Source organism: Austrofundulus limnaeus, unplaced genomic scaffold, assembly GCF_001266775.1.
Source record: "Austrofundulus limnaeus strain Quisiro unplaced genomic scaffold, Austrofundulus_limnaeus-1.0 Scaffold39, whole genome shotgun sequence".
Classification (NCBI taxonomy): domain Eukaryota; kingdom Metazoa; phylum Chordata; class Actinopteri; order Cyprinodontiformes; family Rivulidae; genus Austrofundulus; species Austrofundulus limnaeus.
Genome location: NW_013952441.1, coordinates 642,307 through 665,647, shown reverse-complemented (window position 1 = coordinate 665,647; position 23,341 = coordinate 642,307). Strand labels below are relative to the sequence as shown.

Genomic DNA, 23,341 nt, shown 5'->3' with positions numbered 1-23,341 from the left:
ATTGTTGGTAGTTTTTTTAATTGCTCGGTCAATTATCGCGTTGTTTCAGTAGTGGTGACGTCATATGCCTGCGACGTTCTGGCGAGAAAAAAAATTGGCAATAGAAACCCAACCAAATTCGTTTTTAATGGCGTGATTTAAATATCTTTTAATTTACAAATATATAGAAATTTCCAAAGATGTTTGCGACAGTATGACTTGTATTATTTTTGCTTGAGTTTTACCGACCGGTGTTGCGCCGAGGTAAGTAGCCCCGAAAGATCTATGCCCATATTCTCGGGAACGCGCAGTGTTGATTATGCGGGTCGCAGCTGTGGCTAATATTGCTTTAGAAATTTGCTTACTGTTTCCCCTTTACTTTAATTAAATAGAGCAATTTTGTTGACAATCACAGGAATTAATATCCGGCATGATGACGAGCCTTTCTCCCCCAAACCTGAACGTATTAAGTTGCCGTGACACACACAAGAAAAAAAAAAACAAAAAAAAACCGCACATTAAACGTGATGCGTAGTTTTGTTGATACGCTTTGTTGTGCGCGCTCCCGAGAAATTGGGTACGGATTACTTCCGGGTACGAACCTTGGCTCAACAGCCATTTGTGTTGCGAAAATCTCGTTAGCATTGAAGCTAGTAGGCAGTTAGCATAGTTAGTCGCTTGATAATGGTCTAGCAACCTGTCACGGGGAGGAGGTAAAATAAACACTTAAAACAGAATATCACTTATTTGCAGTCTACAGTGTAAAAACGTCTCTGTTTCAGTCGGAATGTGTCATACATGGCTTCATCATGGCGTATTTTAAAACTTGCTTCCTTACTGAGAAAAGAACTGGCAAGGCATCAAGCGTGGACCAAATCAAACAACGTTTTGTTTTTGGGTTCTGCTCAAGCTGTGCTGTGAGTACACATCTTTCTACCTAAAGCCCGACCTTGTTTTGTTTAATATAAACCTGTCTTAATTTATTTTCTGCTTGTTGTGCAGAATGAGTGCACTGACAGACTTTGAGCCATCAGCAAAGAGGCAAAAAGTTGAAACAAATATTCCAGCCACACTTGCATCTTTTCACAGAGGTATTTTGGTCAGATATTGATCGCCTCAACAAAGTGCGTGACAGCATATTCATAAAACTATTTCTGTTCCTTCAGGTGGATCTTTACGTATTCACAACACAGGTAATAAAATATCTCAAGTGCAAAGGGAAAACAAGCCAGAGATGGATCTTCGAACAAAAAAAGAAGAAGACGGTTCGCTGGACGAAAAGAAAAAAGATTTGTTTAAAAAAACCGGCGTTGGACCACAGCAGAAGATCAGAAATACTCTTGATCAGTGGCTGGTCAAGCCTTCAAAAGGTCCAAACACAACAGAAGAGTGCCCAAGCCGGAAAGATGCGGGAGTGACGGACGGCTTTCAGAGCAGTTCAGCCTCGTCTTTAAACCGTAAAAACACAGAGAAGTCGTCCGTGTCAGACGTGGATGAAGATACACAACTGTTAACGCCGCAAGACTTTGCTCAAAGCCCAGCTTCAAAGGATTCTACAGGAAGTGGATTTACACAGAGAGACTCGCGGGATGAAAATGAGTTTGAGAAACAGGTGACCGAGGGCTCTGCCAAAAAAAGATCCAAAATAACAGACTTCTTCTCAGGAGGCTCATCCCAGAGTTTACCTGTGAAAAGGGGCTGTCCGGGTACGTCTTCAGAGGAAGGAGATCGAGACAAGAAAACAACGCCTGCAGATGTCAGCTGGTTGGGAACACCGATCAGTGAGCTAAAGAGAATGCCAGAATGTGGTGGAACCATTCTTCCATTGAGGGACGATCCTAGCCAGCACACCGTTCTGATACGGGTTAGAGAACTTATATCTTTTGTTTCAAAAAGCATTAATTTCAACAAACGTTCTAATTTTGCAGCTTCACACGTATAAAATATTGTTTTCGATATTTTTTTCATTTTTGTTTGTAACAGTTTGCTTATATTGTGCACACAAACATGTTGTAACACTAAATGTTTATAACCTGCTGACAGACAGACCTTCTTCAGAGCTGTAAAGTTCCTGTTCCATATCCGTCTAAATTCATGGATACCTGGGATAATATCCACGTCAGGATGCCCTGCTCGAGCAGAAACGTGTTTCCTGTCAACGATGAGGTAATTTTTCAGAGGTTTATATACCTTTTAAGTACAAAAAAACATTGTCAGTTACGGATTGTCTGACTAAAGAAACAGAAACGTGTCAAGTTTTACTTGTCGTAAAGCCTTTGATGTTTAATAAAGCTTGTTTTAAGTCGTCACTTTTAACTTGGTTCACTCCTCTGAGGCTCATTATTGTTTTTCCACAGGAGCTGCAGAACCTGCAACAAAAGCAACGCTGGGAACAGATCAAGGAAACTTTAACCAAGAAATATAAAAGTGCAGATGAGCTAAAGGCAAGTTTTTCTTTGGATCTGTGTTTCTGGGCTTTTTTATTTTATTTTATTTTATTTTATTTTTAGAAATGTGTAAAATCTGTTTAATTATATCAGTTTTTGTTCGTCCATGCAACACATTTTTTAGTTAGAAAATTGAAGTACCTGAAGTCTATCATCCATTGGAAATAACTAGCTGCAGTAGTTGTTGTTACTGTCTTCGCCACAAGATGGCGCCAAAGGTTAACAAACGAAAAGGCACATTGCCTGGCAATACAAATAATTTTGAGAGTTTCATATAATTTGATTCAGAATTTTGATTGAGAAACATTTTAGGATCATTTGCTTTGAACTATTTATACTTTGTTCTAGCAGAATGCCATACTGAAATATTGTGCGCCACAAGCAGAAAGCGGGGACTTCATAGCGTTGGATTGGTATTGCACTAAGGTATGCACTATTATCATTTTTTTTATTTATTATAGTGAATCCTGATGATTCTAGATAAAAATACTTATTTCTTTTTACAGATAAATATAAGCAAATATATAGTACATATTAACATATTACAAGATTAGTCTCATTCCAACTGAACATCAAATTTTAACACTTCTTTACAAAGCAGATAACATTGTAAACAACATATTAAACAAAACTTAATATTTTAGAATTGCCTCGGTGACTGCTTCAGTTTTTATATCTGCTATCATCCAGCATTGTATTTAATTTTATCAACTCTTGCAGCTTCCACTTGTCAGCCATATAATCTTAGGATCTTCTCACTATCAGAAAGTTTTTTTTTGTTAAGTTCTGCAGGGTGTCAAACCTGCCATAAAATCAATTTACCTTTTTATAGTAGAAGTTTTGAAAAAAATAATTGGATCTTTAAACAAAAGGTCATGTTTACTAGCTTGTCAGGAATAGAAATTGCTGACATTACAAGTATTACGTTGCAGGAAATACTTGAATCCAATCATGTACCGTCAGTCTGTGTGCCTCGTGTTCTGCATGTCGTAAAATATGTTTTAACGGGAATTCCATCAGAAAAAAGCCTCGACGTAGAAGCAGGTTGTAGCCACAGGCTTGCTTGTACTGAATGATGAAATTAGATTTTCTAAGTACTTCGAAGAACCAATAAAGCGATTTGCAGAAACGCTTCTTTCATATTTACATGATATATCAAAAAAAAAAAAAAAAAGGCAAATCAGAATAGTTTGTCGGGTGTAGTGTTTTAGAGAAAGTCAAATGACGGTAACAGTGCAATGAAATGCACTCCTTTTTTTCACTTTACGTCTCCTCATCTCCTGTGCCGTATTGAGGCGAAATGATTTTGAATGTCAGAGAAAAATACACATGAGTGGCACGGAGTGACGGGCCGGGCGCCCTCATTGAATATTCATCTCCGCGCGTATTCCTCATGAATAACTGAATAGCTGTTGATGGACAGCATCGGTTTTATTTTTTCTTTTGTAGCTCAACCAATGCTTTTTTTTTTAACTTACGAGCACAAAAAATGATTCATATTTACACCGTTTGGTTTGTCTCAGGCCGACTGCTTCACGGCTCAGACCCGACAGGATCTGAACAGGAACACGATGTGTTAAATTATTGTGGGAGCTTTACTTTATTTAAAGTCAGAATTTGGACATTTCCTGGGGTCTGTGGCTCTGGATTCACTCCTGCTTGATTGCTTTGTCAGTCTGGTGTGATGTGCAGACTCATATTAAGATGTACAGATAGTTAACTGTCTGCTGCTGATTTACACAGCTTGGCCTTTATTACCTCAGCTATCTCTGCTGTTCCGACCACGTCCACTGGCTTCATTTATTACGCCCTTAGGAGCTGTTTATGATGTCAGCCAGGCCATTACTTACAACAGTGTTTAGTCAGGCTTCCTTTGCCATAATATAAATGTCTTCTTGTCCTGGGCACACACGCTCCGTTTTATTTCAAACACTTGGTCATTTGCATCTCTTTTTGGAAAGCTGTTTAATCAGTTTTTTTTGCTTGCCGGTGCAACCTTGATAATATTTCTCCATGATTGATCATTGTGACATTTTGGAGCTGCTGGGTGTGAAAATAGGTAGTTTATAATATTTGTTGTCTGATGAAAGTGGAGTCACGATTTGCAGGTTTGTAGCTTTAATATTTGGAACTATTCAAATAAATAAAACCAAATTAGGAAAGTAAGATTTCCGATAACTTTTAAAATCTCTAATATAGGAGAAGTTAGTCATTGTTTCTGTCAGATATGTTTACACAGTGTAATGGCCCTTTGATAAACTGTGTTTTTAAAAATTTAACTTTATGTTATTAATGAATCTAACAAAATTCTGATCGAGTTCAAACCAGTTCTATGAACATCTTAAAGTAATCAGCCTGAAGGACTAATAACGCTGAGTTTTATGGCTAAAACGACAAACATCAACAGATTTTCTGCTCTCTCCAAGGTCCTGGAGCCTGATGCTGCCGAGCATCTGTTTGACTCTCTGCTGCCAGACATGGCGCAATTAGCGCTGCGAGCATCCGAGCTCTGCACCAAGGTAACTCCAGTAACTCGCTAATGGACCACCAGTAGATCACTGTGTCATACCCAGAAGTCACAACACAACACATAATCTTGAGATTTGCTTTGTGGTCGAGGTCGAGACACACGATCAGTTCTCCGAGTCGTCTGGTTGTTTCCAATTAAGAGGTTGACGGCCAGCGTGTTTTAGCAGCCAATCAATCGTCTCATTAAAACGTTTTCTGGTGTCTTAATTTGGCCAAGTGTTTATTTATTTATAAAATTTAGATTTTGCATCTGTTCGTTTATTTTCACGTTTTTAGTTTAATTCAACTGGCTCACAGAAATAAAATGCTTCCAGAGGATCATAGATGGATACATACAAACTATATTCTCTATTTCTGAAGGTAACAATTTTTTTTACAAGTTTAGAAAAATGATCAGACTCTGTGTCCAATGCTTTACAATTGCTGAAAAAAAAATTTTTTTTCCATATTTTTTTCCAAGAATGTTTTTTATGACAAATTATCAAGATTATCAAGATTTCTGAGTTTGACTCATCTAGTAGTGTTTTTATTTACTTGGCAATAATGTGACCAAAATGTGCTTTACTTATTGCTTATTGCCTTTAATTGTAAGCCTGTGATCTGCATTATATCTCATATAAACAAGCATGTTTCGTCCTTTATTATCGCTCGCTCGTAGGACTCAACAGTTCTAAATGATTCCATCATTGCAAGTTTCTTTGTTGTCTTGTTTGTTAAATTAGCAAAACAAATGATTTTGCCCTTCTTCGTCCGTACCGTCATTTCTCCTCCAGCCTATACCCCTTCTGAAAAGAGGCATGAGCCACTCCATCACCATGTCTCAGGAGCAGGTGGCTTGTCTGCTTGYCAACGCCTTCTTTTGCACCTTCCCTCCAAGAAGAGAGACTGAGCACTGCAACTACCCAGACATCAACTTTTTCAGGTAACGTGTGGACGGGGGGGACTCTGACTCACTATTCAAGGTATAAATTATGCTGCAGGGACAACTAGCTCCATCTCCATGATGGGGCACTACTGTATATACTTTTTTTACTAGTTAGTTTATCCTCAGTCTGGACGTTAAATCATACAACCTTTACTCAGGTTATATCCTGTTTGTATCATTCTGGTGGTTATTTTGATTTATTTACTGCGTGCATGCTCCCTTTCACTAGCTGTGAGATGCAATGACACTGTTGCAAAAACAAATCTGTGAGCCCTGCTCTTCAACATACACGTTGATTTGTTGTCATGCTGAAGGTGACAGCAAATGCATCCAGACACTTTAAAAAAACGTCGACTGTATTGAAGGGTAGCAAACAAGAAGAGGACTTCTCATTTTTATTTACAATGAAAATTCTTTCATTTTTTGCAGCTCCAATGATAAATATTGTATTATGACAGGGATTAACTAGATCAGGGATAGGCAACTGGTGGCCCGCGGGCCGTATTTGACGCATGGGTGACTTCTGTCTGGCCCAGCCCTCACCCATCAAAAGAAACCCCAAAATCTTTACTTATAAAAAGCACTCAAAGTAGCTCTTTATTTTGCGAGGTATCTGTTCACATAATTTCAAGGCAAACCTGTGTGTTTAGTCTGCTTAGAGACGCTTTCTGCCGTGAAGGATTTTAATATAGCGTAAGTCACCACACGTTGCACAAAGCTAAATATGAGAAGTTCACTGAAGTTACAAGTACATAAACATCGTTTTACCAGAACCACGCAGGAGTCTGCACTCATGGCGTCTTATACTGTTGCACTTCAGTGTTTACTTTTTGTTTGCTTTAAACATTTTGTATTCATTTTTATAAAACAAGAGTACAACTGTTATATATGCATTCGAGCATATGTTAAATTACTGTACTATATGTTGGTTTAATAAGCGTATATACATAAATATGTTTAAAATGGCAGTTTTGTTATATTTGGGTAAGTGTGCATTGATATGTGGCGCCCTCAAAGTGTCAACAAAAAATTGTGGCCCTTTCCACAATTCTTTTTCAAGTTGCCCATCCCTGATCTAGATGCTGTTTAAATGTGCGTTTCCTAAGATATGTGGCACCATTGATAAAGAGTGGCGTAAGGAAGCGCATATAATGGTGCATTTGGATGGAAATAGTGTTATACATATACAATGGAGTGTGCCGTTTGACTATGAATTCCATATTTCTTAGTGGCTTTATAATCAGTCATCATACAGTGGGGAAAATAAGTATTTAGTCAGTCACCAATTGTGCAAGTTCTCCCACTTAAAAAGATGAGAGAGGCCTGTAATTGACACCATAGGTAGACCTCAACTATGAGAAACAAAATGTGAAAAAAAATTTGAGAAAATCWTTTTGTCTGACTTTTAAATAATTTTTTGGCAAATAATGGTGGAAAATAAGTATTTGGTCAATAACAAAAGTTCATCTCAATACTTTGTTGTACATCCTTTGTTGGCAATGACAGAGGTCAAACGTTTTCTGCAAGTCTTCACAAGGTTGRCACACACTGTTGCTGGTATGTTGKCCCATTCCTCCATGCAGATCTCCTCTAGAGCAGTGATGTTTTGGGGCTGTCGGCGGGCAACACGGACTTTCAACTCCCTCCAAAGGTTTTCGATGGGGTTGAGATCAGGAGACTGGCTAGGCCACTCCAGGACTTTGAAATGTTTCTTACGAAGCCACTCCTTTGTTGCCCTGGCAGTGTGCTTGGGATCATTGTCATGCTGAAAGACCCAGCCACGTTTCATCTTCATTGCCCTTGCTGATGGAAGGAGGTTTGCACCCAAAATCTCACAATACATGGCCCCATTCATTCTTTCATGTACACGGACCAGTCGTCCTGGTCCCTTTGCAGAGAAACAGCCCCAAAGCATGATGTTGCCACCCCCATGCTTCACAGTTRGTATGGTGTTCTTTGGATGCAACTCCGCATTCACTTTCCTCCAAACACGACGAGTTGTGTTTTTACCAAATAGTTCTACTTTGGTTTCATCTGACCATATGACATTCTCCCAATACTCTTCTGGAACATCCAAATGCTCTCTAGCAAACTTCAGACGTGCCTGGATATGGACTGGCTTAAGCAGGGGGACACGTCTGGCACTGCAAGATCTGAGTCCCTGGCGTCGTAGTGTGTTGCTGATGGTGGCCTTTGTAACATTGGTCCCAGCTTTCTGCAGGTCATTCACTAGATCCCCCCTTGTGGTTCTGGGATTTTTCCTCACCGTTCTTGTGATCATTTTGACCCCACGGGCTGAGATCTTGCGTGGAGCCCCAGATCGAGGGAGATTAGTAGTGGTCTTGTATGTCTTCCATTTTCTGATTATCGCTCCCACAGTAGATTTCTTCACACCAAGCTGCTTGCCTATTGCAGATTCAGTCTTCCCAGCCTGGTGCAGGTCTACAATTCGGYTTCTGGTGTCCTCCGACAGCTCTTTCGTCTTCACCATAGTGGAGTTTGGAGTGTGACTGTTTGAGGTTGTGGGCAGGTGTCTTTTATACTRTTAATGACTTCAAACAGGTGCCATTAATACAGGTAATGAGTGGGGGAAAGAGGAGCCTCTTAAAAAAGAAGTTACAGGTTTGTGACAGCCGGAAATCTTGCTTGTTTGTAGGTGACCAAATACTTATTTCCCACCATTATTTGCAAAAAAAAATATTTAAAAATCAGACAAAATGATGTTCTCAAATTTTTTTTCACATTTTGTCTCTCATAGTTGAGGTCTACCTATGATGTCAATTACAGGCCTCTCTCATCTTTTTAAGTGGGAGAATTTGCACAATTGGCGACTGACTAAATACTTATTTTCCCCACTGTATTTTCCCTCTTAGGTTTTTCAGAAAAATAAAAAACAGTTTGACGCTTCTTCCTGTTCGGTCTCCTACTTGTTTTTCTTTTTCTTTGTTTCTCAATAATGTCTTGGTTCTCCTCAAAGCATTTGCCCTATTGTCAATTAAAATTTTTTTATTTTTTAACTTTCTGAAAGTAAACAGCAAACTTTGAAAATATCTTGTTGTTTCATTGTTGGCGCAGGGCTGTAAAGTTAATTGCAGGACTATAAAAGCGAATTGTTATTCTGGCGAGATGTTACCAAGCTGGAAGCCAAAGTTGTGAGGTGTGTCCTTTGTGCTCATTGATGCAGCAGGGCAGTTTTAGTGCTGAGAATATGCAGAATAAATATCAGATTGCTATCAGAACGAGTCAGAAGAGCACCATTTTAAAATTCCTGTTTAATGCTGATGTTCTAACTCTTTAACTCTTTTGGACACCATTCCTTTATGGTGTCATTTTGCTCTAGCAATTATGATTTTTTTCCACATTTTTCTCTTTATAGGTTTAATAAAAGCATCGCCACTGGCAAATTGCAATGTAATCTTTATGCCCCCTGCAAATCTTTCCTGTAAAGGTTATTAGTAATGGTGATGCAAWGTAAAATCTGTCTGCATGTCTGCTCAGTCATGTCCCTGATATCTGCTGGAATCACAATGTAATTACCTAAATGGAAGAGGAAATTGGATAAACACTGACTGCTGGCTGCTTTTGACAATAGAAAATGCCAATGGCTTTTTTTTTAGCAGAGGCTGTTAAACAGTTCAAAACGTGAGTCTCAAAATGCAGCTTATTCACATTCTTTAGTTAAAATATGTGTTTCTTCCCTTTATTTTTAATGGAATTATTTAGCCTGTTTCAATGACACTGTACCCAACTCTTACACCAAACACAGCCACATGAACTTGCAGCTTTCCCTATATTTGTAAGAGACATATTACAAGTTGTTTTATAATTGTATTAAATTCTCTGTTCTTCAAAATAAATATTACATTTTGTGACCACAAGGCTGCTCTCGCTCACGGTGAGCTTATGTCAGAGACCTCTCTTCCCCTGAGGATTACAAGAGGCAGGACTGTTTCTTGGGGCCACATTGACAACAAAAAGAGAAATGAGAGCTCTGAGATGGCTTGAGTGAAAGAGTTTCCCCCGGCCCTCGAAGGGCTCTCAGTGCACCAAGCTTTTGTCATTAATTCATTTCCTTTCCATAAATGTTCTTTTCTTTTTACTGTAACATGTGAGGTGAGCTGTGTGGCTCTTTATGGAGCCATAAGAAGGAAATGGTGGGCTTAATGCTCAAGGTGCATTCAAATCTGTGCCAGCAGCTTTATATGCAAGCATGGGTACTTGGATTTTTTTGCCTCCTGAGGACACTGCTGCTTAAAAGGGACACTGGGCTTTCTAATGATTCCCCCTCTTCCCTTTTTTTTGTATGAGTGCTGGGCCATCGCAAGAGTGTTGCCCTGTGATGGCCAGCCCGGGGGCAAATACGCTGTCGTAACAGCAAGGGAGCTTCTACATAATCGGCTAGTGGCTGAAAAGGAAGCTGAGTGAGAGATGTACTGATTCATATCAAAAGTTAAAGCATGACTGAACTCACATGGCTAAAATGGAGGTTGTGTGTCCGTAAAGCGCTGRTTCTGCAGGGAGCTGTTTTTGTTGCTAGTTCGGGATTTAGTTTGTGGAGTTGGTGTTAGGTTARGATGCAAACTTGCATGTGTTTAAAAGTGTTTTTTTTTAGATTTGAAAGAAAAAAACACATTATTTCAAATATAAACAATAAATAAACTCATTAAATCGGATTGTTTTTGCATTCAGATTGTTTAAGGGRTCCAATTCAAAGAAAATGGAAAAGCTGAAAACCCTGATGAGCTATTTTAGAAGTGTCACTCAACAGAGTAAGTGGTCATATTAATATTTTCAGGCAAAAACACAGCGCAGATTTCCTTTTCTATCATTTCATATAAAAGTGAGACATTTCTGCTTTGCAGTGCCGACTGGACTTGTGACATTCAGCCGACGAAAACTGGACAAACCGCCCAACTGGAGAAGGTCTGATGCTGTTATTAATTTTGTAAAGAAGTTTGTTGGTGACCCCTTCAGAAGGGAGCATCCAAGAGAGCCACAACGTATTAAATCAATAGATTTTGTTGTTAGCAGTTGGAGATTGTGATCTTATTCATAGTGACTCGAGTGAAAATTATTATTTTGTTGTGTTTCAGCTCCAAGACTTTGCTCACGAAGCTCCACATCACGTGTAAAGGAACCATTGAGCATGACGGTTATGGAATGCTTCAGGTAAGACGCAGAAGGAGTGTAAATTTTAAGTGTGAATTGAATTTGCAGGGAGTTATTTTTGCATAAAGGAAGGCGTGCCTCCTCATTCTGAATTCTTCCACCCAGAATGCTTACCGTTGCTGAAAAGGCCTGTAGGGAGGCCGTGACACGTCAGAGGGAGTTTGTGCTGGGACTGGGGTCGGGGCCTCTGGGTCTCCTTTGCTCCCCGTGTCGGACGAGCTTCCTGTACTCTGTCAGCACGGCCCCCTCCGACTTTCACCTTTTGTTTGCCTCGAGTCGCCACGAACTGACAGCTGATGTGCGCACATGACCAGCTCCAGGGGGCTTGCTGTAGCTCCGATTGATGGATGCTCTGCCGGGGTGGGGGTGGGGGTGAGCCTCTGACAGCTTGTCAAAGCGGACTTTAGAGTCTGGCTCATTGTCCCAGTGTTGGGTAACCAGTATGGAAGAAATCTGCCCTCAAATTGCTCACTGTCTGGTAGTGTTTTCCTGGGGTTGTCAAAGATTTGGTCTGGACTGCCTTCAGGCCGTTGAGCAACAATTGTCAACTCTAAAAATGTAAGATATGTTCCTTTTGAAAAGTGCATTTTTTTTTGTGTATCGCACAATTAAAAATGAGCCCCAATTAGAAGATTTTTGCAGCAGGTAAATGTTTGGGCTATAAAACTACACTCTTCTTTTTTGCTTTGGTATTTGCTGCTGGCAGCTGCATGCATAAACACCGCTTCCAGAGAGCGCTCAGAGCTCATGTTGGCATTGTGGACAGAGTGCCTGAGTAATGCCAGCACCTCAGGCCACCTTCCCAATCAGCTTGTCACACATTCTGTCACAAATAAAAAGAAAAAGGCCAGAGACCATTTTATGAGGTGTGCACCTGTTTCCTAAGTTTGAGAAGCTGTTCCAGCCCCAGTAAGTGTCACTTAGATGTGGATACAACAGAAAATGTGCAGATGCTACATAAATGTTCTTGCTTTATGATTTTTTTTTCTCATCAAACAAATGTTTTATCTTTTAGGTGGATTTTGCCAACAAGTTTGTCGGAGGAGGGGTCATCGGTTCTGGTCTTGTTCAAGAGGAAATCCGTTTTCTCATTAATCCCGAGCTAATTGTGTCTCGTCTCTTCACGGAAGCCCTGGATGATAATGAATGTCTAGTTATCACAGGTCAGTGATGACAAACTACCCCTTACCTTCCCAAATAATCATTTTCATCCAATGAAATTTACTGTTTATTTAGTCACGATTTAATCTTTTGATCTGAATCAGATCTACAACATTTAGGTTGACACTTTTTCCCACATCTTTCTGGTCAAACAAAACATGATGCCACTTTTGCACAACTTTACCTTAACCTATTCTGACTCAGCAAGAAGCTGAAAAATGCTTATGGCAATTACTCTGTTTCCTCTGTCTGTCCTTGACAGTGTCTCCTTTTGATTGGCTGTTAGAGTCAGAGTTGAAGATGAAGACTTGGCTGTCTTGATTACTCTGCTGGGTCTTTCTGTTGAGTAATTCTTGCTGCCTGTGCTTCACAATTTAATGTTTACAACAAACAAGACTGCCAGCAGCCAGTAGACACCCGGTAACAAGAGCTAGACTTGAGGGGTCCCAGCAGGAGGTTGATGGCACCCTTCTGTTTTTCCTCCACTATTTTTATATGTCTTGTCTTAACTGTTGTAGCAGGTTGATTGGGTTTGATGAAGAACCTCAGCAATCAGAACTGGCAATAGCTAGTTAAAAACAAAACTAACACATTTCTAGTTGTCATCCTGGGAGTTTAGGATTATATCGTGAGTTTATGTAAAAACATCTATTTTTCTTAAGTTTCCTTACACAAACCCCTTAAGTTTCCTTAAGGTTTGTGTTTTACTTAATCCAGATCTCAAAAGAAAAGGGAGAAACATGGTTTTGATTTTAAGTGGAAAAAAGAAGTTTAAAAAATGTACGTCCTTCATTTAAACTTAATATTAAAAATGAAAGAACGGCGTAAAACGTGCTAAAATAAAACATGAAATGAGGAATCACAGACAGTGTCCTATCTCCAGTCGTACTGCATTTCCTGGTTCTACAGAGTCACCTTCAGACGTCTTGCCGGCCATCTTTCCCGTGCCTCCACTTAACTTTATTACTTGAGCCTAGAATTAATTATAGATGGAAGACCAGCCCAAGACCTGCTCCACTAATGGACTCTTCCATTCCATCATCTTTATTAAACACAGCCTGTATCTCTTGTCCCCTCTTGTAAAAGTCCAAGCCATAGCTGCGTTGTGGCCATGCGGTAAATCACATTTCTCCTCTGAGAGGTCTTGGCATACCGTACAGAATCTAATGGATTGTACCTCTGCACTGAAAGTTGCACAAGTGCTCTGGCTAATTAAGTTTCTCTTGATTGCTAGATATCTGGCTGCCATTGTGGCGGTCAGATTTATAAATAGTATCAAGGAGAAGTCATGTGACTCACTGATGGCCGTATTGACCGGGGAATGTGCACGCCTAATGTACAAAGGCTGGAAGCGTTACAGTAGGGTTTGTTATTATTTTACAGAATTCTTGTACATTGATTTCAGCGATTTTTAGGATTGGCAAATATATTTTATTGTTTTATACTTCTAATATAAAACATTTTGTTTGCTCATGGGTAGACCAACGAGTTGGATTTTTAATTAAAACAACAACTTGCCTTCCATTGATAATGCGATGAGACACTCCTGACATTCAGTGACTGGATAGCCACAAAAGAGAGACTTTTTATTTCCATGTTTTTGCACATGAATGAAACAACCTTTAGGAGATTTTTGTTCAGATCTACTGAATTTATTGTCTATTTAGGAATAACTAACAACCACTTGGCTCTTTGTCAAGTCGGGTTTGATCATCTTTGCTCTGTAAATAACTTTTAAAGGGCATTTTTGGGTTGCATAAATCTCAAAAGCATAATTAATTTTCTTCTTGAAACATACTTTCAGATGCAAAAAATGGTTGGACCCAATAAAAGAACCAATAAATGTCATGTTAAAGTTTTTTTCTGGTTTTGATTAATTGGATTTTGTTATAATAGACAATAAATAATTACAATTTTTTGGATTCCTTATGAAATTGTATTTAACAGACATTTCCTTGACATTTTTGACAAAGGTTTGTGTTCATGAGTGGCGTTTTTGTAGAGCTGTTTCTGCTTTATCATATTTGGTTTTATTAAATGGTAAATGGACTGTACTTATATAGCGCTTTTCTATCCATCCAGGACACTCAAAGCGCTTCACACTACAATCTGTGTCCTCATTCACCCATTCACACAGCACTCTATAAGGTCTCTACAAAGCTAACATGTACAATCATCTATGGAGACTAATCAGTGCCAATCACATTCACACACTGATGGGATGCACATCAGAGGCATTAGGGGTGAGGTGTCTTGCCCAAGGACACAAATGGCATGTGGGAATGGCGGGGAGTCGAGCCTGTGACTTGTGGGTCCCAAAGCCGACTGCTCTATCACTACACCACAGCCGCCCCCAATTATTAACTACATTATCTACTAAAATGAGTATCTTTATTTTTCAGAATGAGAGAAATTAGTTAATTTTGRGAACAATCAGGTTGAACAAAGTGAGCTCTACAGATCCTGTGCTCATGTGCTCAAAGCCCTCTAATCACCTGGGTTATTCACTTTGCAGCATGAAACCCCCCCCCCAGCAGTCAGGTACAAACGAGCACTAATTAATGGCAACTTAATTTGTGGCCTCTTTTAGTCTCATTTTATGGGTGTGAAGTGTTTCCCTGCAGGCTGGTGGTCGCTTGCTGCTGGTTTGTTTCAAAGCGTGAAGAGTAACCACGTGAATTTTCTCTCATCAGGCAGCTGCCGGTCTTTCAGTGGTTTACATTAATTGTTCTTCTACTGGTCCACAAGCATTTCACGTACCGGACGTTTAATAAATCCATCGATTGGTGTCTGAAAAGGACTTTTTCAGTTTTTTAAACTTTTTATGTATGCTTGAATGCATACCACTATCTTACTGATTCTCTGTTGAAGTTGGATGATGTCGTGGTTTTTATTACACATCAAACAAAAATCAATATGCTTATTAATGCAGTGCAATCTGGTCTGCTTCTCAGTGGTTTATTATCAACACAACTGGAAGTTTTCAGTTTTGATTATATTCAAAAGTAATGATCATCTTTATGTTGTTGTTGCTTGTTTTGTAATSTAGCTGAATAGATGTTGCTGTTTGTTAGGAACGCAGCAGTACAGCAGATACAAAGGTTATAATGAGACCTACAGGTGGAGTGGCAGCCACCAGGACACAACTCCAAGGTTTGTATCTCTAACTTCCTTTCATGTGGAAAACTCTTAACTTAAAAAACTGTAAAAGCACATAAACGTTTTTTYATTAAAACGTTTCATTTTGGATTGCCAAGATATGTACTCACATTTAAAGTCCCAGAGGATAAGCCTTAATGACATGCTTATAAACATTTATTCACTGCGAACTTGTGGTTGACTTGTTTATCAATGTCTTACAATGTATAGATTGGTTACTTGTTTGTGCTGTAAGAAAAAATGTATATGAGCCATTAATACCAGTATTAGGAAGTGAAAATTCTRTCCCTTGACTGGTTTACGAACATTTCTAAGTAAATATATCACCTGATGACTATCTGTTAGCATGTTTTGATAGAAGATGTGCACTAAATGTACACATCTTTGTTTTTCCCCAGAGACGGCTGGCAGCGAAGGTGCACTGAGATCGTGGCCATCGATGCTCTAAAGTTCAGGAGCTTCCTCGAACAGTTCCAGCCAAGCAAAATCAATCGAGAACTTAATAAGGTAAAATTTATTATTGCCTTGTTAGTTTTTAGCTTGCTTAAGACAGTTGTGTTCTACTTTACAGTTTTTTTCTGCAGGTCTAAATGAGTAAAATAATATTTTTTGTTTCAGTTTTGCTTAACTTTGAGATGAAGATGACAAAGAACAAATACGAGCCTGTTTTTTCTTAGAAAATATATTTAACTAAATTAAATATAAATTTGTGATGCTATTATACAAAACAGTGCTTCTATATCTATAAACATAATAAAGAATAAAAAGCTTACGTCTAACCTTTGTGGCAGAGTTAAGCCTGCTCGTAATGGAAAATCAAGATGTTGATGTTGTCAGGTCTGCTGTCAAAAGGCAAAGACGAGTTTGACAGCTCTGACAACAGTGTGAAGAATGCACAAACTCAAAGATCAATCCCATTTCAAATATAGTTCAGTGAAATGTCACAGCTGCTCTTTCACAGGAAGAATTTATGACTGGTCAGAGGGAAGCTAGGCTCTTATAATCCATTTACATTTTATTTTAATGTGAAAATAAATGGTCACAGCCCTTCTTGAGCTTTCCTCGTTAACGTCTAATGCTCTAGCTCACTTGTGTGGGTTTTCAGTTTTTAATACATACTGTTCATCTAGCTGGAGCAGCTGGTGCCTATCGTAAGTCCATCACAAGGACACAGGAAGACAATCCATTCACACTGTCACACCTAGGGACAGTTTAGAGTTACCACTGAACCTAACATGCATATTTTTGGTTTGTGGGAGAAAACTGGGGTACCTGGAAAAACCCCACACTCACATGGAGAGAACATGCAAACTACACACAGAAAAGCTGGGAGGYGAACCTGCAAYCTTCTCAMTGTGAGGCGATGGTTCTAACCACTCTGCCACCCTGACACATAATTGTAACGGCCCTGTCACACTATAACATTTTAGACAACTTATGCCAACTTTAAAGACATCTATGTTGTAGTCAAGACCACGCTGTATCGAGACCGAGACAAGACCAGAAAAACAAAACAAAAAAACTAGTTCCCTGAAGGCCCTGTCACTCCAGACAACTTATGCCAACTTTTGAAACAATTTTTATGTCTAAATTGCTAATAAAAGTWATATATTTGATCAATTTGTTTGAATTACATTATGTACACACCAAAAAGAAGCTTCCTGTTGATTTTTTCAATTCTATCTTCAATGTAGATGTTTTTAAATTGTTCAAAAGTTGGCATAGGTTGTAGTGTGACAGGACCTTTAAAAGAGAGTATTCTGTAAACATGTAACTAACTTAATATATAGAGCTAGTATTGACAAAATCTCTGTGTATTGCTGAGTAAAGAATTTTGCTACAGAGGCAGATTGCTAATGTTAGCTAGCGTTAGTGACATTAAAGGTTTAACGTTGTCCCTGTACATCTCTGAAAGTGAAGCACTGCAGAATTTACAAGTCGCTCTATGCTTTCTTCTGGATGCTGTTTTACAAATATATTCTTTATGATTTATGTAGCCAAATTGTTATACTGAAGATTTAGCAGACATCTTCTCCTGCTCCCAGAGGACCACTGCTCAATTTGTTGGAGTGCCACCTGCGAGTGAAGCGGGGTGGGGATGGGTGACACTARCAAAAATACATAATTAGCAATGAGTTATGCTTGGATTTGTATCAKTACATTTTRCATTCAGTGAAAGCAAMGATGTTAACAAATAAACTGGACAATATTYTRGCTRTTTAGTGRTATTTCAACCCATTCTCACTCCSAWGTYGTCACATATTRACACTTTTCCAAGGTTCCCTCTGTGTTCGATTTTGACGCGTCGGGTACCGCCTCGCGTCAGTTATTGATGAGATGGAGCAGAATCCGTTGTCATAATTTCAGAAAGTGTAGAAAATGCACAAAAACTAACCGTCCCAAAGCCTAAAATTATTATCGGTATTCATATCGGTATCGGCCGATATTGGTCATTTTTTTAGAATATCGGTATCGGTCCGATATGTAAAACTGGGCCGATATTAACATCCGATTTTGATTTCCCWCTTTTTAGCTTTGTGTTTCTGTTTTGGGAGGGGAAATGGTTGATTGAGTGGCATCCATTTGATAACGATAGTGATATTGATGCTGCACGGCCAGGAATAACTGAAGCAGAGCCATGTCAGAGGTATGGTTGTTTATTTACAGTATACAGTAGAAACAGACCCAAGTGTGCTTGTGTGTATGTGTATAATATAATATACATATACCGATATTGTTTTAGTAGTAAATATTGGTTATCGGCCATAACAGCAATAATTATATCAGATATCGATATCGGCTGAAATTTTCATATCGGTGCATCCCTAATCTAGACATAAAACAAATTTCATAATTTGGCATACATTATCTAAAATATTACAGTGTGACAGGGCTTTAAAAGATAAACGTTTATTCCTGGTCCGAAAATGGCACCATTCTACTGATCAAAGATCAATCCAATTTCAGTCTCAAGCCAATTTATGTGGACTTGAGCTGAATAATGTCACATATGGAACAGAAATAAAAAAGKCACATTCTTGTTTTTTTGCTTTTTGTCTCTTGCTACTACACTGTTTAAATTACTCACCCACATATCAAAAACTACAATTTCTTCATTACAGATAGACGGTTTCTTCTGAAGTATTTGTTATGGATCACAACAAAGTTTGTTTTTATTTTCATTTCGTGTGTTTTTCATTTAGGCTTACTGTGGCTTCGCCCAGCCTGAGAAGGAAAGTCAGAACCTTGCAGCCGTGGCAACAGGGAACTGGGGCTGTGGTGTTTTTGGAGGTGACACACGTCTSAAAGGTAAGCACTGGCGTAACATTGACGTCAGTAGATTTTGTGGAGAAAAACGCTGAGCTCATCCCTGTGAGTTTGGATGTCTAATTGGACTCRTTTTACTGGATGGAATACATTTCACATTGAAAAGCTCCTGCAGATTCATACGGGCATCCATTTGTCTTCTSGGAATACGTTCATTTACTTAAGGCCTATTTCTTTTACCTTCCTCCTATTGATCAAATGACAAAGTTAATATCTTACATTAATAGTGGAATTGATCGTCGGCCCGAGTCCATCAATCTGTTGCAGCTCTGCGTTTGTGTCAGTGCTGCTGAACAGGGAGCTTCAGGAGAATTCTTCTAGCTGGGGTAAATACGGCTATACTCTGCCGTATTYACCCCAAATTCTGAACATTCATCATTATATGTCTGTTAGTTAACCAAAGTGAAGTACAGCCTTTTAATTGGCAGAATCAACTACTGTGTACTTAATGACATACTGTACCTGTGGGGAAGAGATTGCCAGKTTAGAAGCTGTCCTTCATTAGGGCAACTAGTTTTCTGTTAAATAACTTTTGAGGAAAACAGCTGAAGTAGAGCAGAGGCATTACTGAAAGGTAATTCTGCTCAGCCTACTTCAGAAAAAGTTCCTTCAGTTTTGCTTGTTGCKTTGGCAGTTTCCCTCAACTTTAATTAATCAGCAGACATATTTGCAGAATCCAGTCTCTTAAAATATTCACTGCTTTCCGGGACCAGTCCCGGCTTTGCTTTGTATCTGATCCAGAGTTCTCAGTGGGGGTGAGACCTATTCCCCTGATTACTTACCTTTTACTGTACAGGCTCCAGAGGCTGTTGCAGCTTAATTTTAAWGGAAACATCCGCAGCATTTTGACTTTTCAAACCTTTATTTATGCAATAGTACTTGAAACAAAAATACAAAAGCACTTTTTTATTACTTGCAATTACATTGTGGTGAATTTCCAAACTTTGCTAACATTATTATGAAAAAGTTTAGGTTAGTTTATGTAATAATCAAGCAAATTCTGTCACTCTCACTTTTGAGGCTTAACGGTCTTGTTTTCGTCTAGCTCTGATCCAGATGCTGGCAGCTGCTGAGGCGGGCCGAGACGTAGCTTATTTCACCTTTGGTGACAGTCGGCTCATGACAGATGTCCACAAAATGCACTCTTTCCTCACTCAGAGGAACGTCAGTGTTGGTAAGGGTGAACAGACATCCTGCATGCCTCTTGGGGTTTTATTGTCTGCTCGCAAAAGTGGTAATGTTTTGTCTGTTTGTGTCTGTTTGTCCTGATGCATTTCAATAATTTAGGTAGAAAAATCGACAAAAAAAGTTGAGTAGGTCCTCTGGATGAGTTCTTCTTGTTTTTCATCTCTTCTCCATGAGACTTGTTCAATCTGAAGAGCTGCAGGTAAACTCAGCCTTATAAGCAGTACTTTCACATAGTGGATCAATAAGTTTAACAGTAACAATCGAAAATTGTTCTCATGCAAAAGAGAACCATCAGCCTAWAATGATCGGTAGTTAGGCTGATGGTCCTCTTTGCGTGTGAACAACCAGTTTTGTTTCAACAAATAACTTATCCAGCGGACCTACTCAACTTTTTTTTTTTTTTTTACATTTGTGTGTTTGTCTGTAGTGATAGCAAAATGTTTCATGAACTACATGACAGAGTTTAATGAAACTCTCAAAGTAATCACTGAGTGTACATCTACAACTTATTAACGTTTGGAGTCAGTCTTATTCAAAATAGCCACCACAGCTAATTTATCTCAGTCAACACAATTATGATTTTTAACTCTGTCAGTTTTAAAGGATAGTAGCCATGTTTAAATGGATGTAAATAATCAGAACAAAGATGTGTAACGTAAATGCCCCAATCAGAATATTCTGATCTGATTGAGCTGGATTGGATCTTTCCTGCCCACAGCCATCAGCTTCTACAATAATTCTTTAGTTAAATGAGTTACACCAACACCTAATTTCCCTCTGAGATCAATAAATTATTTTTGAATTGAAATTGAATTGAATTTGAATGAATTTGTGATCCCAATGAGAGGGGTGATTTATGCTGACTGATAATCTGAATGGCGTGCACATAAACACTTATTCTGTTCATGTTATTCTGCTTGTGGAAAACTGACTTGACTGACAACATATGCTCACTTTGTCAACCTTTCATATTTCCACCTTTGGACAAAATATGTCAGGGAACCAAAACCGGTCAGTTAGCGACACAAAATTAAGTTTACTAACTTTGAAAGCGCTCAAAATGAACACCTTGAAAGTCGAAAGTGTAGGAACATGGAAAGCAGTAACATCTCCAACGCTATTAAAACCTGGTGCAGGTCAATTCTGGGTGCTCAGGAGACACTCGACCTTTGTTTATGTTCATTACGGAAGTAGAACTTCTTTTGTGGTTTTTTTAGGGAAAGTTTACAACTCTGCACGTCAGTACTTCTATTCTGAATAAAAGCCTGGTGCATGATCGGATTTATTTTATGTCCATATAAACTATACTTTCAGATTATCTAATTTGAATGTATTTCAATTCGATCAAAGAATTGTGCACATGTAAACATAGCTATTGAGCTAAAACTTAGTTCGGCAGTAGCTGAGCGTCATCCTCACCACATAGTACTGCAAACCCTAACTGCTCAAGTGACATCTCCAGCATAACACAAGGTTTGTCTGAATTAGCTTTTTTTTTGTCCTCACTCACTATAAGATAAAACTCTTGCATGAAAGATGATGGAAGATACGCATTTATGTAAAAAGCTTTACCAACATTACGATTATACTACGTCCTTTTAAATAATATCATATTCTACAAAATAATTATGTAGTTACTTATTCTGATCCTGAAAACYCACAGTATTTATAGTCCTTGGGTATTAGGCCGTTTATAATAAGAAGATGATGCACACAGTCTCCTTGTCTGTGTCTCAGGGGAGGTGTATGATCTCCTGGGGCAGTACTACAGCTCGGTGTGCAGGAGCAGCCTCACTCAGCGCCCCGATGTCAGCCTCTACTCCTTCATCTACTCACAGGTCAGCTCCTCCGAGGCGCCGGGCGACTCCGACAAAGGTTCGACCAGACTACACACACCCTCAGAGAGCCATTAAGGCTGCGTGGCTGATGAGTCACTGCTTTWTCTTTAGATTAAAAAWTAAATAAATAAGTTTGAAATCTTCTAATATTGTCTTGAGATTTATTTAGTTTTACTTGCTGTTAAATCTTGCTGTGAATAAAGCAAGATGTGGTGTTTATCACTGACACCTGAACATAAGCAGCTGTTTTAAACAGCTGCTGAAAGGTAGAAGGTGGTTCGTTACGACCCGGTCTGCCGTTGCTTTTATTTTGTCGCAGTGGGTAAAATGGCGATAGATTGAGCTCCAGTGTGACGCACTTGTGATTATAATGGTGAAGCAAAGGTTGCCATCCATCTTCTCAGTTTGTCAAGTTGCCTGTTTTTTATACCCACACTTATTCAGCCTAATTGAATTGGCTGTCAGAAATGAAGTTAAAGGAAACAAACAACAAGAATCACATTTGGAAAGGTTCARGTATTCCCAGAAAAACAGTTTGATTTAAAGAGCAGCCTACCTCTTTGTAACATAATCTGTTTTGTTAGAAATGCTGTTTCTGACTACAACTTTATCAACATTTAAAGAAAAAAATCTTTCCTGACTGAGMTTGTACTTTGATTTGTTTTTCTAATTTGTCACTATTTTAGTGTACATTTTTCATTGTTTTATGTTCATTTTTGACATGTTTGATGTATTTTGTTTTGAATTCTAAATAAAATGGAGTTAAGTCAATTCAGTAGTCATTTTATTATTTAAAGGAGTTATTATGCAAAACCAACTTTTTTTGGAACTTTGTATCATTATATTCCCTCATCAAAAACATACCCAGAGTGTTGCTTTGACTCATTCATGCATGTTTGAGAAATCCTTGAATCTCCTGTGGTACCCATGTGGAGCTGCCTAAACGCTTGCTGGTACAAAGCACCGCCTATTTACACAAAGCTCCTCCCTGGAGATCAGTCCACAGCTGAGCTCAGAGCACCCCTCCCCTGCACCTTCCCCACACAGCTCCACCAGAATAGCAGAGGGAGAAATATTTCTTTACAAATCACTATAATTTCATTGCAAAATATATGTTCACAATGATCTATATTTATAGTTTCTTTGCAAAAAATAGCTCAACATTGACATTAATGCATAAGAGGATGACTGTGAGATATGTTACCAAGCTGAAACATCTTGTAAAAGTCTCTGTACTCGCTTCGATTCTTCAGAAAACATACTTTCTGGGTCCGACGGGACGGGATCATTCGAGTAGCGTTCAACTGTATCCTGAGTAGCCATTTTCCAAAACCGATATTATATAATGTTGCGTCGTTTTTTTTTTTAAAACAAAGCACAACGCTCCTACAAAAAGTTGTAAACGGCATGAAGCATTGTGAGGACGTGCTGAAGTGGGAGTGTCAGAAACGGTAGGAGGTTCATAAAGAGACAGAGGCCAATTTCAAGGCATTTAGATATGATGCATTTACAAAGTCAAATTAATTTTTATACTTTATATTTGATATATACAACATCTATACTTAATTGTGGAGTAGAATTAATTAAACTATGTGCCTGGAAAATGCATAATACCCCCC

At 38.8% G+C, this 23,341-nt stretch overlaps 1 protein-coding gene across 4 annotated transcripts; it reads left to right on the top strand.

Annotated features, from left to right (window-relative positions):
- Nucleotides 1-108: 108 nt before the first annotated feature.
- On the top strand, nucleotides 109-21,869 carry LOC106516585 (poly(ADP-ribose) glycohydrolase). Of its 4 annotated transcripts, none has more exons than XM_014007016.1 (18): nucleotides 109-243; nucleotides 762-896; nucleotides 982-1,070; nucleotides 1,146-1,843; nucleotides 2,023-2,145; nucleotides 2,337-2,423; nucleotides 2,778-2,852; nucleotides 4,853-4,945; nucleotides 5,729-5,877; nucleotides 10,570-10,649; nucleotides 10,743-10,803; nucleotides 10,974-11,049; nucleotides 12,065-12,212; nucleotides 15,285-15,363; nucleotides 15,768-15,876; nucleotides 18,573-18,678; nucleotides 19,742-19,870; nucleotides 21,622-21,869. In XM_014007016.1, exons 2-18 carry the CDS (start codon nucleotides 778-780, stop codon nucleotides 21,795-21,797), a joined length of 2,397 nt encoding a protein of 798 aa, XP_013862470.1. In that variant the 5' UTR covers nucleotides 109-243; nucleotides 762-777; the 3' UTR covers nucleotides 21,798-21,869. The 4 variants fall into 4 exon arrangements, with proteins under 4 accessions (XP_013862470.1, XP_013862469.1, XP_013862468.1 ...); XM_014007015.1 differs by lacking the exon at nucleotides 109-243 and adding an exon at nucleotides 508-692; XM_014007014.1 differs by lacking the exon at nucleotides 109-243 and having other exon boundaries at nucleotides 509-896.
- Nucleotides 21,870-23,341: the final 1,472 nt, after the last annotated feature.